Genomic DNA, 14,275 nt, shown 5'->3' with positions numbered 1-14,275 from the left:
GGTGTTGATGCTGAATATAGCAAGGGATTGGAGTGCTGTGGTGGGACAAGCAGCTGTTCTAGCAGCAGAAATAACTGTCCTGGTATTTGGATTTTTTGTTGTTGTTGTTTTTGTCTTGGTGTGAGCTGTCAGCTGGTCACTGGAGAAGAGGGCAGAGTTACGTTCCTCTAGATAAACAGATCTTGGTGTCACACTGGACACAAAGCTATGGCAGAGCTGGCTGCCTGTGACCTGCGAGCTGTCAGTTCGTAGGACGTGTCCCCTCTGATGAGCTGCTGTATCACCAGGGCTGCTTTCAAAAGGCTGTGAGGTGGGGTGTTGCTGCAGGAGCGGCCTGTCTTTCCTGTTAGTGACTGGCCTGGCTGACCCATAGCCTTCTGCTCCAAACGGCCGTGTCTTCTACTAGGGCCTGGGGGTCTGGCTTGTGTTTGGTGCTCTCTTCCCTCCCTCTTAGATATGTTTCACTCAGCTTTGCAGAAATTGAAGAGAGGCAGAATGAGGCTGGCATTTCTTCTGCTGAACAGGCTCCAGCTTAAATATCCTCACAAAAAAGCTCTGCTGTAGTATGTAATTCAGCAGGGGGACTGCTACTCTTCCTTCCCCATGCCTGGCAGTCCCCAGGTGTTGCTCTGCTGCTCCTCCCTCAAGCTGGGTCAGTGCTGAGTCCAGCAGAAGACTTGGCTGAGGAGTACACAGTGGGTGTTTGTATCTAGTGAAGCCCCCTTTCAATAATAGTTTGGACCTAGTTCTGTAGGTTGTTGGGCAGCTTTACAGGAAGAGACTCTCCTCTTTAGCTGCTTTAGTCTTTCAACTTAAAATGCCATGGAACTGCATCTCATTTCTCTTGAGCTGCCTTGGCTTCATTCTGGCCAGGGTCCTGCAGGACTTTCCACCAGGGTAGGCTGTAATTCTCTACTGGCCTCCCCCACCTCTGCGTTTGGATCCCTCCTGGCACTGTGAGGATGTTCCTTGGCTTTCAAAGCAACAACCAAGTGGGTAGTCAAAGCTGGGAAGGTGAAAGGCAGGACCGGGACACAGATAACACATGCGGTAGGATGACCCCTGGAACCTGCTGTTCTCAGCTGCCACGTACAGGGCAGCCTCCTCTCTGGAGGCACATCCAGGGGCTGATACGAACTACAGCTCAGGCTGATGTCCAACTTGCATGGCATCTGTGCTGTCTGCTAAGGATGTCCCATGGCAGGTGTGGGCTGGGAGTTGCTGAGAAGCGCTCTCATCTCTGCAGGAGTTTTGCAGGATGGAGCAGATAGTTCCTGCTAGTGTGGTGATGTGTTCCCTGTTTGCTAATGCCTGCTGTAAATGGTGTATATGAGTAGGGCTTGCTGCCCTCCTGACTTGTTGCTTTCTCTCCTTGCTTTTCAAGATCTGTCACAACATCCTGGTCCTGTGTCTGCGGGAGCTGTTTGAGTTCAGGTACATGCAGACTGACCCAAACTGGTCAAACTTCTTCTATGACCCACAGTTGCACAAGGTAAGCCCAAGAGCTGCTATTCTGCCTGTACAAGAGCTGGTTTTCACCAGCTTTTGATTATTCCCCAGCTCCCAGAATTTAATGAGCCCTTAATGAGATTCTCTCAGATTTGTCCTGAGCCTTGGGGAGATTGGATGGTGAAGCCTGTCCCTTTGCCACTTGTCTTCACTTGGTCTTGGTAGAAGGCAGGGCTTCTGTAAGTCTGGCTGGCTGCCTGTGTTTGGCCTTAGATCCAGGCACAGCTACTGCTGTTGCCTCAGGGTCTGTGTTGCAGCTGGTCAGTGGGAAGCTGCAGCTGGCAGTGCTCTACCAGGGCACACCTGAGCCAAGGACTCTTTTGCTGAATGCTCTTGTGTTGAGTTGTGCTGTAGATAAGGGTGCCTGGGGAAGCAATTGCAGATGTCCTGTTTGTTGGTTTGGCTGCTTGCTTATGCCCTGCAGGTCAGATGCAATTGCTTGTTCATCCCTGAGGTCTATGCTGGAAAGTGTTGGGAAAAGGTTTTGAACTGCTCTGTCCCCAGGTGGAAAGCCTGAGCAGGGTTACCAGATGAGCAGATGTGACAACGTTAGCACAGGCCATAGCACCTCTGCCATGAACTCGTGCAAATGTTTGTGCTGCTGTAAGGAAATAAAGGAGTTGGGGGAAGCGGAGCTGCCGTGCAAAGGCTCTCCAGCCAGCTGAGAGGAATGGAGACATCAGGAGTCGTCTTAGGGTCAGGCTCTACTTGAGTGGTTGATGCTGATGTACAAATGAGTTTGTTCATTTCCAGGTGGCCCTGCTGGACTTTGGAGCAACACGAGGGTTTGATGAGAAGTTCACAGATGTCTACATCGAGGTGAGGATTTGCATTGTGCCCTAGAGTGCTGCACTGGGGGGGTCTTAAAATATTTGCAAAATTCTGCTTATCTCATAGCTGTATCACTTTGTGCTTGAACCCACTCTGTGTGTGGAGAGAAGCAGGGCAGGAGGCAAGAGCGGTCTCTGTTCCTGTTTCATCCTTACCACAGCTTTCTGCGTGTCTGCTGCAAGCTGCTGGCCATCTGAGTTCAGATGGTTAAATTGCATGACAAATGTGGAGAGCTGTCCTGTTGCTTACTGGGAGACTCAGGCAGCAGAGCATATCAGAGCGCTTGGAATTCAGTGTTGGTTTTGTTTGTTTGTGTTTTTCTCAGTGAGGGTACACAGGAATTGCTTGTCCTGTCCACCATCTCTTCCTGTGATTTCTAGCTTGCTTTACGGGCTTATAAACTTATGTGAAGTCATATACACTGCCTTTGTGATCACCATGTTCTGCACTTGATAAATCAAGGTGCAGGGGCCAGGAGACATCACCTCAAGCTTCTCACAGTTGGCTCCACTGTTTTGCTGGGGGAAGGGCTGATTGATTAGTGTAACTTTTTTTATGTCCCTTACATTGTCTGGGCTATATGTAGCCATACTGGGAAGAGCTTTGGAGAACCAGCAGCTGTATGTTTTTGCCAGTAGCTCTTAAACTGGCCCATGTGCAGAGGACACTGAAGCTGAGGGCAGAGGGAATGAAGCGAGCAGGCAGCACGTGCAGCCTGTAGCCCACGTAGTAAGTAGTCTTGTGCTCAACACCTTTTCCAGTCATCCCCTCGCTCTCCTGAAAGTGTTCTTCCCGTTCAGGTAATCAAGGCAGCTGCTGACATGGACAGAGAGAGAGTACTGAAGAAGTCCATTGAAATGAAATTCCTCACTGGCTATGAAGTCAAGGTATGGAGCAGAGGGTCTGCTTTTGCAGTGGCTAGTGATAAGTTTGTTGTGGGTCTGTGGACTTGCCCAGATTTCTTGATGTGGTAAAAGCCAATGTTGGTCTGAAAGCCCTGTTGATAAAGGATGAGGGCAAAAAAAGGTTTGGCTTTTGTTCTGTTCTCTCCCTTTTGGGAGCAGGAGCAGTACTGATGATACAGCTACCCCAAAACCACTGTCCCTCCTTCTCCCCCAGCAAGACCCAGCAGGCGGTCATAACTGCTGAAATGTTGTGACTGGGTGGATGGTCTTCTGGAAGGTTGAATTTCTTGATACTGTACTGACCAAATGTTCATCAGTCTGTTGGGGGCTGGAGGTTACCTCTGTGGGTATGGTTGGGTATTTCTCCTGAGCTGCTGCTCTTAGTGTTAGTATTTCTTCTTTTCCTCCCTGGTGGTTAAAATGGCCAGTGATGTTATTTATGCCTCTTTCCTTTTGGGCAGGAAATGGAAGATGCCCACTTAAATGCTGTCCTCATCCTGGGAGAGGCTTTTGCATCTGAGGAACCTTTTGATTTCGGCAACCAAAGCACCACTGAAAAGATCCATGGTTTAATCCCAGTCATGCTGAAGCATCGGCTTGTCCCTCCACCAGAGGAGACCTACTCTCTTCATCGGAAGATGGGGGGTTCCTTCCTTATCTGCACCAAACTGAAGGCCAAAATTCCCTGCAAAAACATGTTCCAAGAGGCATATAGCAAATATTGGAGCAGTAGGGGCAAGAAGCCAGAGGATTAGTAAGAATGAACTAACACCTCTTGTTCTGAGGGCGCAGTTCATCTGAGCCTTGCAGAGAGCGTTGTAGCCTCCCATGCGTTGCACCCCAGCTCTCCATCCTCTTGAGATGCAGCAGCCTGTGCCCTGGAAGCCAAGTATGCGTTTCACAAGGACAAAGCTGTTCTTTCATGCTGTGTTTATCCCACACTGACTGCCGGTACAGTCTGCAGCTTGCAGGAAACTATCTTCTTGACTGCTTCTGTACTGTTCAAGGCTCCAGCCAACTACCTTGAATGCATTTTTCACATTGTGATGGTGGCTGCATATCAACTGGGTTTATATCAAATAGGGGAAGGAGGAGAAGCTCAGAATTTAATATCAAAACCTGTTTGTAATTCTCCAAAATTGTTTTTTAAAAACCTGTCCTCTTTGTGCTAAGGTGGAATTCAAGTAGTTTTCATACTGTGAATTTTAGAACAAAATACTAAAGTGTTCCCTACACAGACACATTCAGCACCTTCTCCCCCATTTTTGTAAGTCAAGTGGTGGCAGTCAAAGAACCCTCCTGGATTTTACTGACACTGGTTAACGCAAGGGGAGCGTGTGTGTACATAGGGTGAAGTATTATGCTTTCTGCCTCTTTTTGGCTTGCAAGCTAAACATAGGATATATTTTAAAGAAATCTGAGACTTGAGTGCCAATCTGTTTTAAACACACCTGTACACTCACCCAGCCTATCTGGGTTCTGGGAGTCAAATATGTAATCAACAGAGCTATATGTGAGCACAAGTAGTGGGATTCTTCACTGTCTGGTAGGTATCAGCTTCCCTGAGGGCGAGTCAGAGAAGCTACAGCTCTGACACCAATCGCTTGCTGGACTCCTAACCAAGAACCTAGTCTGTCTGTCTGTCTGTCTGCGCTCCCTTCTCCTGTAATGCAGAACTTATGGCAAGGCAGACAAACATGTTATTGTCTCTCATGAGCATTTCCAGCTTTTGCTGAAATGTCACACATTTAAAACCAGATGCACAGTTTTAAACTATTGGAGTCAAGGTAGGAAATTTACTTACTTAGATTTTTTTTTTTTTTGTACAAGTCTGTACCTGTACGACTTCCTGATTTCAATAAAAAAGTGCTTGTGCGGTGGGCCTTCTGCCTGCGTTTTTTTTTCATCTTCTGGTGCAGTAATGAACAGCCAAGTGAACTATGTCCTGTTCCGTGGGATAAACAGGAGTTGAGGAGAAGCAGCAGTTTCCAGGTCTCTTCCTGTTGCAGTTGTTTGCTCAAAGAATTGCTACCATCCTTCAAAGCCATCTCTTTGTGGCCTGTTTCTTCCTTCAGCTTTCCTTTGCAGCTCTGTCACTAGTGCTAACAGTGATGGTGACAGTTTTACCAGGAGCCAGAGGGACATCAGCCTGAACATGTCTGGCCATGAAAATCCCCATTTTTTTCCTTGTCTTCCTTGGTTTTACTGACTCTGGACACAGGTCTTTTTGCCTTTCCTCCACTTGTGAAGGAGGGGCTGTTGGAGTTGGTGCTTCCATGGTGCTCATAAGGCAGGTGTCCATATTGGGCAGGTGCCAGATATTCAGCAGCAGGCTCAGTTGGTCCTACTTGGTTAACACAGCCCAGGAATACAGAGGTTTTATGATCTTAAACTGCAGTACATAAGAAATCCTGACTGCTGACACTTCCAGAGGTAAAGAACAGGTAAGTGAATAAATAGTCTCTCTCAGTAGGGACCTTTGTGAAATAGGACAAAGGATTATTTTATTACCTTTCTTCCAAGATCATAAACATATAAGCTGCTTCCTTTAAGACTCAGTTGAGAAATATCCAGTATGGTTTAGTTAAACTGAAAGTACTCATCTGGTTATTCATTTGACAAGAGTGAACTCTGCTGTGCAGTGAATAATTGCTTTGCATTGAGCTGTTTTGTACGCTCAGAGTAAGGTCCCTTGTTTTGTGTTCTGATAGATGTTTAGTGCTTTTCTTCTTTGGATTTAGACCTTGCAACTGTAAAAACAAGAATTGTTTGAGATGTTAAATGCTTATGTTAAAATCCAAAGTATAAAAAGCTGACAAGGGAATTGGATTATGATGTGAGCTTCAGAGCAAAATTTCTGAAACTGAAGATTCAGACCTAGTGTGTTCAGAGAACTTGCAAAGTAACTCAAAAGAGCACAACTAGGTGAGAGTGGTATGTGCTTGTTCATGTGACCACAGATCTTTTGTATAATGCTGCTGGGGCATCGGTGTTCAGCTTGGCAAACATCTCCCTTCCTTTGAGAGAGACTGTATTATTAAAGAGTAACATCAAGCTGAACAATGGGAGTTGTTTTACCTTTACCTAAAGGGTAGCAACTTGCACAAGATAAGATGTTCCTTTATTAGGAGAGCTGCTTACAGCACTTGGTCCTTAATTCTCCTGGCCTTTTGTGTATGTTCTAAAAGCTTTAATAATTTCTACAGTTTTGTCCAGAGAGATTTGTGACACGAGGAACTGCATGTCAGTATAAGTAACAGCTGTGGAGAAAAAGTGAGCGAGAAACCCTGCTCTGGCTTCAAGTCACAGAAGTCATGACATTTTTGATGAGCGAGAACCCTTTAGCACTGTTGCTTGCTCTGTGCCAGCTGGTGCATGTGCTTGAACTACACATGCAGGGTGAGGATATGAACACTGCTGCAGAAAGCTGCTCAGTCTCAGAAAAATCCTCTTGCAGAAGATGGTTCAGTGTTCCCTGATGCAAGCTGGAGGCTCAATCTGCTTCTCTGAAGATGGGGATTTCCATTCTAAAGAATCAAGATTCAGCCTAAATCATCATGAACATCAGCAGTGATATTCATATCTTCTTTCTTTAGGTAACCTACTTGTTGCATCAAAACAGAAAACTAATCACAGAATCATAGAATCATAGAATGCTAGGGATTGGAAGGGATTAATGCTGAGCAGCTGAACAGAAAGCTGCTTTTCTAATGTCCAAATCCCTTGGCAATAGAAGGCCCATTTCCCAAGACCTTCACAGCTGTGGTAGTGCATCAGGAACTGGGGGAAATCAAAAATATAAGCTAAAAGAAGGGGCTGAGAAAGTAGTAATTTTGACTGAAGGAGAGGGACAGGATCAGACATTTCTGTGGCCATGTAAGAAGTGCTCCTCGAGGGTATTGCTGGTGGTCTTTGCTGTTACAGATCCTGTGTCTCCTGTTACCAGAGACCTGCACTCCTGCTGCGGGGGGCTGTCAGAAGCAGATACTCAAAGCCTCCACCAACAGACTCTGGTGCACAGAAAATCCCAGACTGGCTTGTGAGGAGCTGCTGGAAGATGTGAAAGGGTTGGAGCACATGTAAAACCTCACAGGCATTTCAAGATGCACTTACATCAATTTGACGGTGGCTCAGCAATAAGTCAGAATCCAGTCTCTAGGGCAGCTGAAAACTTTGATGTGTAACTGAATGAAGGTGGAACATCAAAACAATGACTACAAATATTGACACAGGACAGCTGACCTAAGAAAAAGGTTAAGAAAACTCTAGTTGATGAAGTTCAATATACTAAAGTATAAGGTAGCTTGACTTCAAATTTTCAAGAAGGTTCTGGTACTTTTTTTCTCCAAGCTGTTAGAGCTATTTTGATTTTCTCATATATTCCTTTTCTTCCTGCTGGTGCAGATGTGTTACAATGTGCTGGTTTTATCTTCAAGAACACCATTATTCTCCCTTCTCTTTCTTTCTCAAAACTTAACATGGGGAGGTAGAAAAAAAGACAAAACATCTGCATTTCTAACAGTTCCCTGTTTTATTGCAGTACATCAAAGTAGGTTAATATTAAGTGTGTTACCAACATAAAATATTGGCGGTAAGTCATTTTTACATTGTTGACTTTTCCACCTTAAATATTTCTGTGCAAAAGAATCTACATCATTGTTCTGTAGCAGAGAATCTCTTACAATGTCCCCTACAACACTGAGGGCATTAAACAAAAGTGAGAAGAGGCAAAAAGCAGAATCTTTCCCCCACACGCACACTTGTCAGCTTTTATACTCTAAAACAAAAAAAAAAGTGATTACATCTATGCCATGCAAAACTGTACAATAATATTACAATGAAAAACCTAAAAAACGTATTTTAAAAATAAATGATATGAAACTGTCATACATAAAAAGGCAGGTATAATTGCTCTGAAATACCAACACTGGTTGGTTTGTAGATTTCTTCCCTGTGGATGAGACTTTCTTAAATGCGGAATGAAAAGAGGTTGTACTGAGCTGCAGCTGGAATGAAAGACAAAGTGGAGTTGGAATTTAGGCTGGGAAGCCTGCAGCAGAGCGGTTTCGGGGGGGGGTATCAAATACAGTGTGAACACACAGCCCACGCAAGGGTGCAGTTTGTGTTAGTGCAGAAGGTTGTCCCATTTACTCCATGGAACTGACTCCTAGTATCAAAACCCAACACAGCAGAAGCTACTATGTGCCACTTCGATTCTCAGACTAAGGCTCAGGAGGTGTGGGGACTTCACTGCAAGAAATTTTACCCTTAAAACTAAACAGCTCTCATAAAATGGAAAACACACCCTTCCTCCACCCAAGAGCATGTTTGTCCTGTCTTTCAGGGTCTGGCCATGCAAGACAATTTGGTGCCGGAATCTTTCTGTGTTAATATTGCAACTGTTTTGTTTTGAAAGGCTGATACTGTGTGAACCACTTAGGTGCAGCTTAACTACATTTCTATAAATACTCTTATGCTTTTTGGACTTTTTTTTATTAGGACAAGACCCTTAACTTCCCTCTGCCATATACCTGAGAATAACACACCTGGCTTGTAATTTTAGGAGAATAAAAAAGATAACATTCCTGACTCAGTTTTGAAACTCGGTAAAATGGGCAAAATGTACATTCATAGCAAGCCACAGCAACTAACTGAGAGGAAAAAAGCGACTACTTCACCACAGCCTCAGGAATGTTGTGTTTTTTTTGAAACCACCAGCTGTCTTCTACAGGTCAAAGGCATCAGAGAAGAGAGTGCTATAACCCTGCTTTGGGGTTATGAAATGTGGAAGGAAGCCACATACCCGTGTGCGCACACGTGCAGGGGAAAACTACTTACCAAACCTTACTCATTCTATATAACCTGGAATCCTTAGTAGCTGCCTGAATCTGTTCAGATCCTTTGTTGCCATCGAAAGAGAAGCAATCAAAATGCAAAAACCCAACAAGCCATATGATTAAGCAGTGTCAAAAATGCAAACACCTTCAGTCTCAGCCAAAAGGAAAAAATCAGCTAGATAGATACAGGCTGTGTACAGAGAACAGATGCTACGGTCAGAAACACAGTGGGAGATTTGAAGCTCCCTGAACAACACGCAGCGCTCTCTCTCCCTGTGGCGTGGAAGCGATGCTGCAGCGCGCAGCAGCAAACATCAAACCCTAAGAGACAGCTGTCTGAGAGATACCAGTCAAGAGTCTTACAGTTCAAATGACCAAGTTACCTTCCCTAGCCCAATGAGTATTTAAAAAGCTCAGCTATAGTATGCATTTTTTTCAGTGTTCATACCAACAAAAACAGATGAGCGTGGTTTAAAATTACGTGTATCATCAAATGGTCCCCAAATATCCCAAACTATTCAAGTCCTATGACAATTTTTCTCTTTTCCAATAAGTGATGCGGTCATTTGCTTTTCAACTGAGAGAACAGTTGCTGCTTCTCTTTTGAACATACGCGTATAAAAATGCACAGTACCAAACTAATGATTAAATATAATAATCCTAAAGGAGACTTGCCAAGGCTTAGAAATTGTGGTGTACAAACAATGTAGGCCTGTGGCACGCTCATCCTCTGGAGCTCAGTTGTGTCACACAGCTGACCTACACTGCCTGAAAATGCCGGGTTCTGATATCAACAGATTGCAGGCACCGTAACAGAGTAAACATGGGGGTTTACTTGACTTAATTGTTGCTGTGTTGTGATTCTTTGGGTTCTGTTTTCAGATAGAGCATTAGCCCCACTGCAAAAAAACTACCAATACGATCCTGTGACCCACTCTCAGGGGACTGTCACGTAGGCTGCTCCAGCTTAAATGACCGCTCTTTAAATGCCTTCTCTCAACATCAAAACAAGATTAATGTTTAAATACAACACACAGTAAATACAAAACTAGTCTGCAAAGGCTTTGAAAAGTGTGTGGACGTGTTACACCAAGAGGAGGGAATTGTGGGGAAAAAGCAGCGGCTATACTTGAAGCGATATGCAGCCTTTATGAAGAAGCTGATGTGGAATTTTAATAATGCCAATAACACCCTGCCTATCTGTCCCTCAGAAAGACTGACAACTATTCTGGTAGGGATCAATTTCAAGTGCTTAGCCCTTTGCAAAAGCTTTTATCATTAAATGCCAGGCTTGCAAAAGTAGTAGCTTCAAAGTGAAAACAACACAACCAGCTTGCTACCCTGAAAAACCCAAACAGGAGAGAGACAGGCTTTTGATATGATGGTTTCTTATATAAAATTCTGGAATTCCTGTCCCAAAATAGCATTGAATGAGCTTAAACTTGGACAAGCCTCTTGATTCAGAGTGAAAATCTTACCTAGGAGACCCAGCGTGATTAAGTGGATTAAATGATCTGTGTGCCTCACTCCCTATTCCACATTTAGATCACACCTGGAAATTACTGTACATGGTTTGAACTTACCTATAACTTCCATTAGGGAAGACAGAAACTTGAAAACTCCTAACACCTCTATGTGGGTGAAACATTATATACTGCTGAGTACTGCAAGAACATGGAATGGTTTAGTAAGAGCCATAACAAGCTTCCAGAACCCACAAAAACCAGTATTCTAAATACAAAAAGCCCTTATGTGTTTGAGTATGGTCATAGTATAAAGCCACCGACAACACTACTGAGAAGAGAGGCTCATTTGAACGCACTCCCAAAGGAAAAGCACATCTGCCTTGCTAACTAAAGAGAAGAGACATCTTCCTCTTACCATCCATTTGTACATCAGTCTCTCACTGTATTCTGTTGACTGCATGACCAGCTTCAGCTTTTTAATTACTTTTGCAACTTCAGTGGGCTCTGTCTTCCACCGCAATACTTTCTGCCCTCCAACCTGACCTGCTACTGGAACCAAACAGCAGGTGAGCGCATAGAAACAACTGCAAATTGCACAAACCCACAAGCACGGGTCGGGGAGAGAGAGGAAAACCAACCTTGCCAGCACGGCAGTTGTGGGTGACGAGGCATCTTCGACTACCACAGTGTGAACAGTGTGAGGTCAGTCTTCAAGGTTCTTCATTGCTACAGTGACGGCAGAGCCAGCCACAGCGAGCTGCGGGCTAAGGGCACTCATTTGGCTGATGTGTATTAGCAACTAGTATTTGGTAACGACGGTAACAGTTCTCTGGTGAGGGATGGTCAAGGAGATGCGGAAGGCTGCTCAGCCTGGTCAAAGACTGACGCAGGGAAACACTTTTCCTGCTGAACGCCGCTGCACTGAGCTCCCTTGCTGCCTGAACGACCTCCACTGTGTCCCGCCGCCAGGTTCCCCAGCCGCACCGCCGGCGCACGAGACACCAGCGCAGCCGCCGGGCCGACCGGTGCCCTCGGATTTTGGGGCAAGGGGTTGCTTTCCCATCGTTGTCGTTTTTGCAAAGGATGGGGATGAACAGGAAAGTAGGAATTATAGCTTCAGTTATGCTGCTGCCAGAATAAAGAAATGTTGCGAAAGCGCTGCAGGGACCTCTCCCGGCAGCGCAGCGAGCGCTACGCACAAGGAATATTTGTCCTACGAAAGGTTTTAGGCCAGGCCTCCAAGTCTGTATATTACCGAGCATGAAAACAGGGACAACACAAATCTTAAATTAAAGGCTCTCTTAAATAAGCATCCATCTTCTGCTGCATACACAATGCTTTTTTTTTTTTCTTTGAATATATACATACGTATTTTACTCTAACATCTGCGTATTTATTTAAACTCTGTACTGTAGTAAAATATGCATCATTTTAATCAATAAGGATTTGCTGGCGACAATCAGATTGACATTCAAACGTGGTGGCTGAAAGCTTTTATGTGCCTCTGACATACTGATCATTCCCCATGCAGGGGAAGGGGTCTCTGTGCTACTTCTGTACAGTACAATGAGCTATTGTATGGAAACAAAATCCCTCTGAATTTTCTCTTGTTGATACTGGTCTGGTCTACTTAAGCTACTTTTTGTGAAGTGGAAGGGGGGTGGGATAAATATGTCTTTAAAAATGAAGCAGCTGTAACCACAAAAATGAAACCAATACTAATACAAATCCACAGCATCTGATATTTACCAACACCCTAAGCTTTGCTCGTTCGCTGCTGTCGATTCTGGGGAAGGGAAAGTGAGGCAACGCCGAACGGTGCTGAAGACAACCAGCTTTTACCTTCCTCTGTACCCCACTCCCAGATCGCTTTCAGACAGGGAATGGGGTGGGTTAGGATGATGAAGGTGAGAACTGGAGCAAGTGAAGGGGACAGCCATGGGGACAGCAAGCTGCTGTGATGTCAAATCTGAATGCTGAAGCAGTTCATGAGTCCCAACTCACGTGGTCAGAGCTCTCCAGGGAGAGGCTCTTGGTCTTGTGAGGAGAAACCGGACTGGGAGGGCTGCTGAGGTTGGAGCTGTTCGATGCAGTAGAGTGTCTCGGAGAGTCAGAGTCCTGCAGCCCAGAAGACACAGATGAACACCAGTAAGTAAAAGGCCAGGCAAATCTGAGAGCGACTGAGGGGGTCTGAGCAACAGGTGACTGGATTCAAGGGCCTCCATGTATTTTGCTTGTGTCTAAAAATACCGAGGAATTATTTTGCTCAGAATTCCTGGTCTGAGGAGACCTAAGAGTAAGGGGTCAGGTCACTCTGCTTTCAGCAGGCATAGCTGATGCTGACATAAGGACACAGCACCCGTGGGATTGTTGCAGTCTGCATGTTGCCAAGGGCCTCTTGGTCAGCAGGGTGTGCAACTTCAGGTTGTTCGTGAAGCTACAACAGCTCTGGCCTTTTCACAGCTTATGATGTGATCTACTCTTGCACTAAACTGAGAGATTTTTTGGTACGAGCATCATCACAGCTACCTCTTCTGTGTCACTCTCAGGATATTAATTCAAAGCATCCTATCAAGTTACTCCAGTTGGATTTTTCAGAGCACAGCAGAACGCAACTATGTCTGGGTTGACAGTTGCCTTCCAGCTTCAACTGGAAGGATATATTCAGTACTTGTGTGAACTCTTAATTTTTTTTCACTTCTTGGTAAGAAAACAGGCTGGGGAAGTTTTGCTGGCCAAGTTCAGATTGAACCCTCCCATGCAAAATATTCTTGGTTGGAGGGACTGGGCAGCACTGGGCAGGATTACAGTCCTATCATAATTATAGTTTTGTTCTGCACAGGATACAAATTAATAAATCCAGGTTCCGCTCTACATGAAATTATTATATTATAATTCTTCAATTACCTTGTTAACTAGAGGCACCCTGAGTACAAAATGTCTCCTGTGAAATGGTTGCTAAGATAGCCTGAGAATCTTATTTGCAAATAAAGAGCAGAAGGAAGATCACCACTTCATGCTGTGCACAGGTCACTATCAAGCTGTTACTCTATGGAGCCAGTATTTTTGGGAGCCTCACTACCCACGTAGCTCCAGGTAAGGAACACAGAGAACATTTTCTGCATGTTAAGTACCAGGACCAGAGTTAAGATAGTTTGAATAAAGTCTTTTGTCAAGATAGCTTGAAATACAGGAAATCCAAGACTTAATTGTCAACATCCCCCAAACTTGTAGCCAAACGTGTGACAGAATTTAGCTTCCTCATCTTTATCAACAGACTTACATTTCCCCCCCTTTCTCCTGCCACTCACCTCTCGCTCATAGTCCCTTGTTGGTGCATCGCTGCCTTGGTCCAGGCCACCAGAGGATAAGGAACCATCTGAAGGCGATGCCATAGGCTGACGCTTTGCTCCATAGCTACCTCCTGAGAATTCCCTCCGCAGAGCGCTGCCGTTCTGTGCAGACGATCCTAAAACGTGCGCAGGAATTAAACTGTGTCACAGACGCCCGCTCAAGGCACTCGAAAGTTGTTCGCTGCTTCTCTGGGTAGTTCTGCTTTCCTCCAGCATGGCCCAAGATACTCAGCTCATGGCTTGCAGGCTGTCTGGCCTTTTATCTTGTCTGCTGCCAGCTGCAGCTTTTCCTGGGGATCCCTCGGTCCCTCCCTTGGCATGTCAGCATCAGCACACTTGCAGGTACAGACCCAGCAGACAGACTCTGCAAACAG

General features: G+C 45.1%; 2 protein-coding genes across 12 annotated transcripts in view; one reads left to right on the top strand and one right to left on the bottom strand.

Annotated features, from left to right (window-relative positions):
- COQ8A (coenzyme Q8A) overlaps window positions 1–5,128 on the top strand; it is a 47,078-nt gene extending 41,950 nt beyond the window's left edge. For all 5 annotated transcript variants that reach the window (XM_082049762.1, XM_082049765.1, XM_082049763.1 and 2 more), the window contains exons 12-15: window positions 1,385–1,492; window positions 2,263–2,328; window positions 3,141–3,227; window positions 3,707–5,128. In XM_082049762.1, coding sequence (XP_081905888.1) covers window positions 1,385–1,492; window positions 2,263–2,328; window positions 3,141–3,227; window positions 3,707–4,000 — 555 coding nt within the window. In that variant the 3' untranslated portion in view covers window positions 4,001–5,128. The remainder of the gene's footprint in view (window positions 1–1,384; window positions 1,493–2,262; window positions 2,329–3,140; window positions 3,228–3,706) is intronic.
- Window positions 5,129–5,254: 126 nt separating this feature from the next.
- The window catches only part of CDC42BPA (CDC42 binding protein kinase alpha), a 198,037-nt gene continuing 189,016 nt past the window's right edge, over window positions 5,255–14,275 (bottom strand). For all 7 annotated transcript variants that reach the window (XM_082049753.1, XM_082049755.1, XM_082049754.1 and 4 more), the window contains 2 exons: window positions 13,860–14,017; window positions 5,255–12,666 (listed from right to left, as the gene is read on the bottom strand). In XM_082049753.1, the coding sequence (XP_081905879.1) occupies window positions 12,535–12,666; window positions 13,860–14,017 (290 nt within the window). In that variant the 3' untranslated portion in view covers window positions 5,255–12,534. The remainder of the gene's footprint in view (window positions 12,667–13,859; window positions 14,018–14,275) is intronic.

Source organism: Streptopelia decaocto (genome assembly GCF_964273445.1).
Source record: "Streptopelia decaocto genome assembly, chromosome: 3".
Lineage (NCBI taxonomy): Eukaryota > Metazoa > Chordata > Aves > Columbiformes > Columbidae > Streptopelia > Streptopelia decaocto.
The sequence above is the reverse complement of the archived record's forward strand: the minus strand, read 5'-3'. Positions and strand labels throughout refer to the sequence as shown.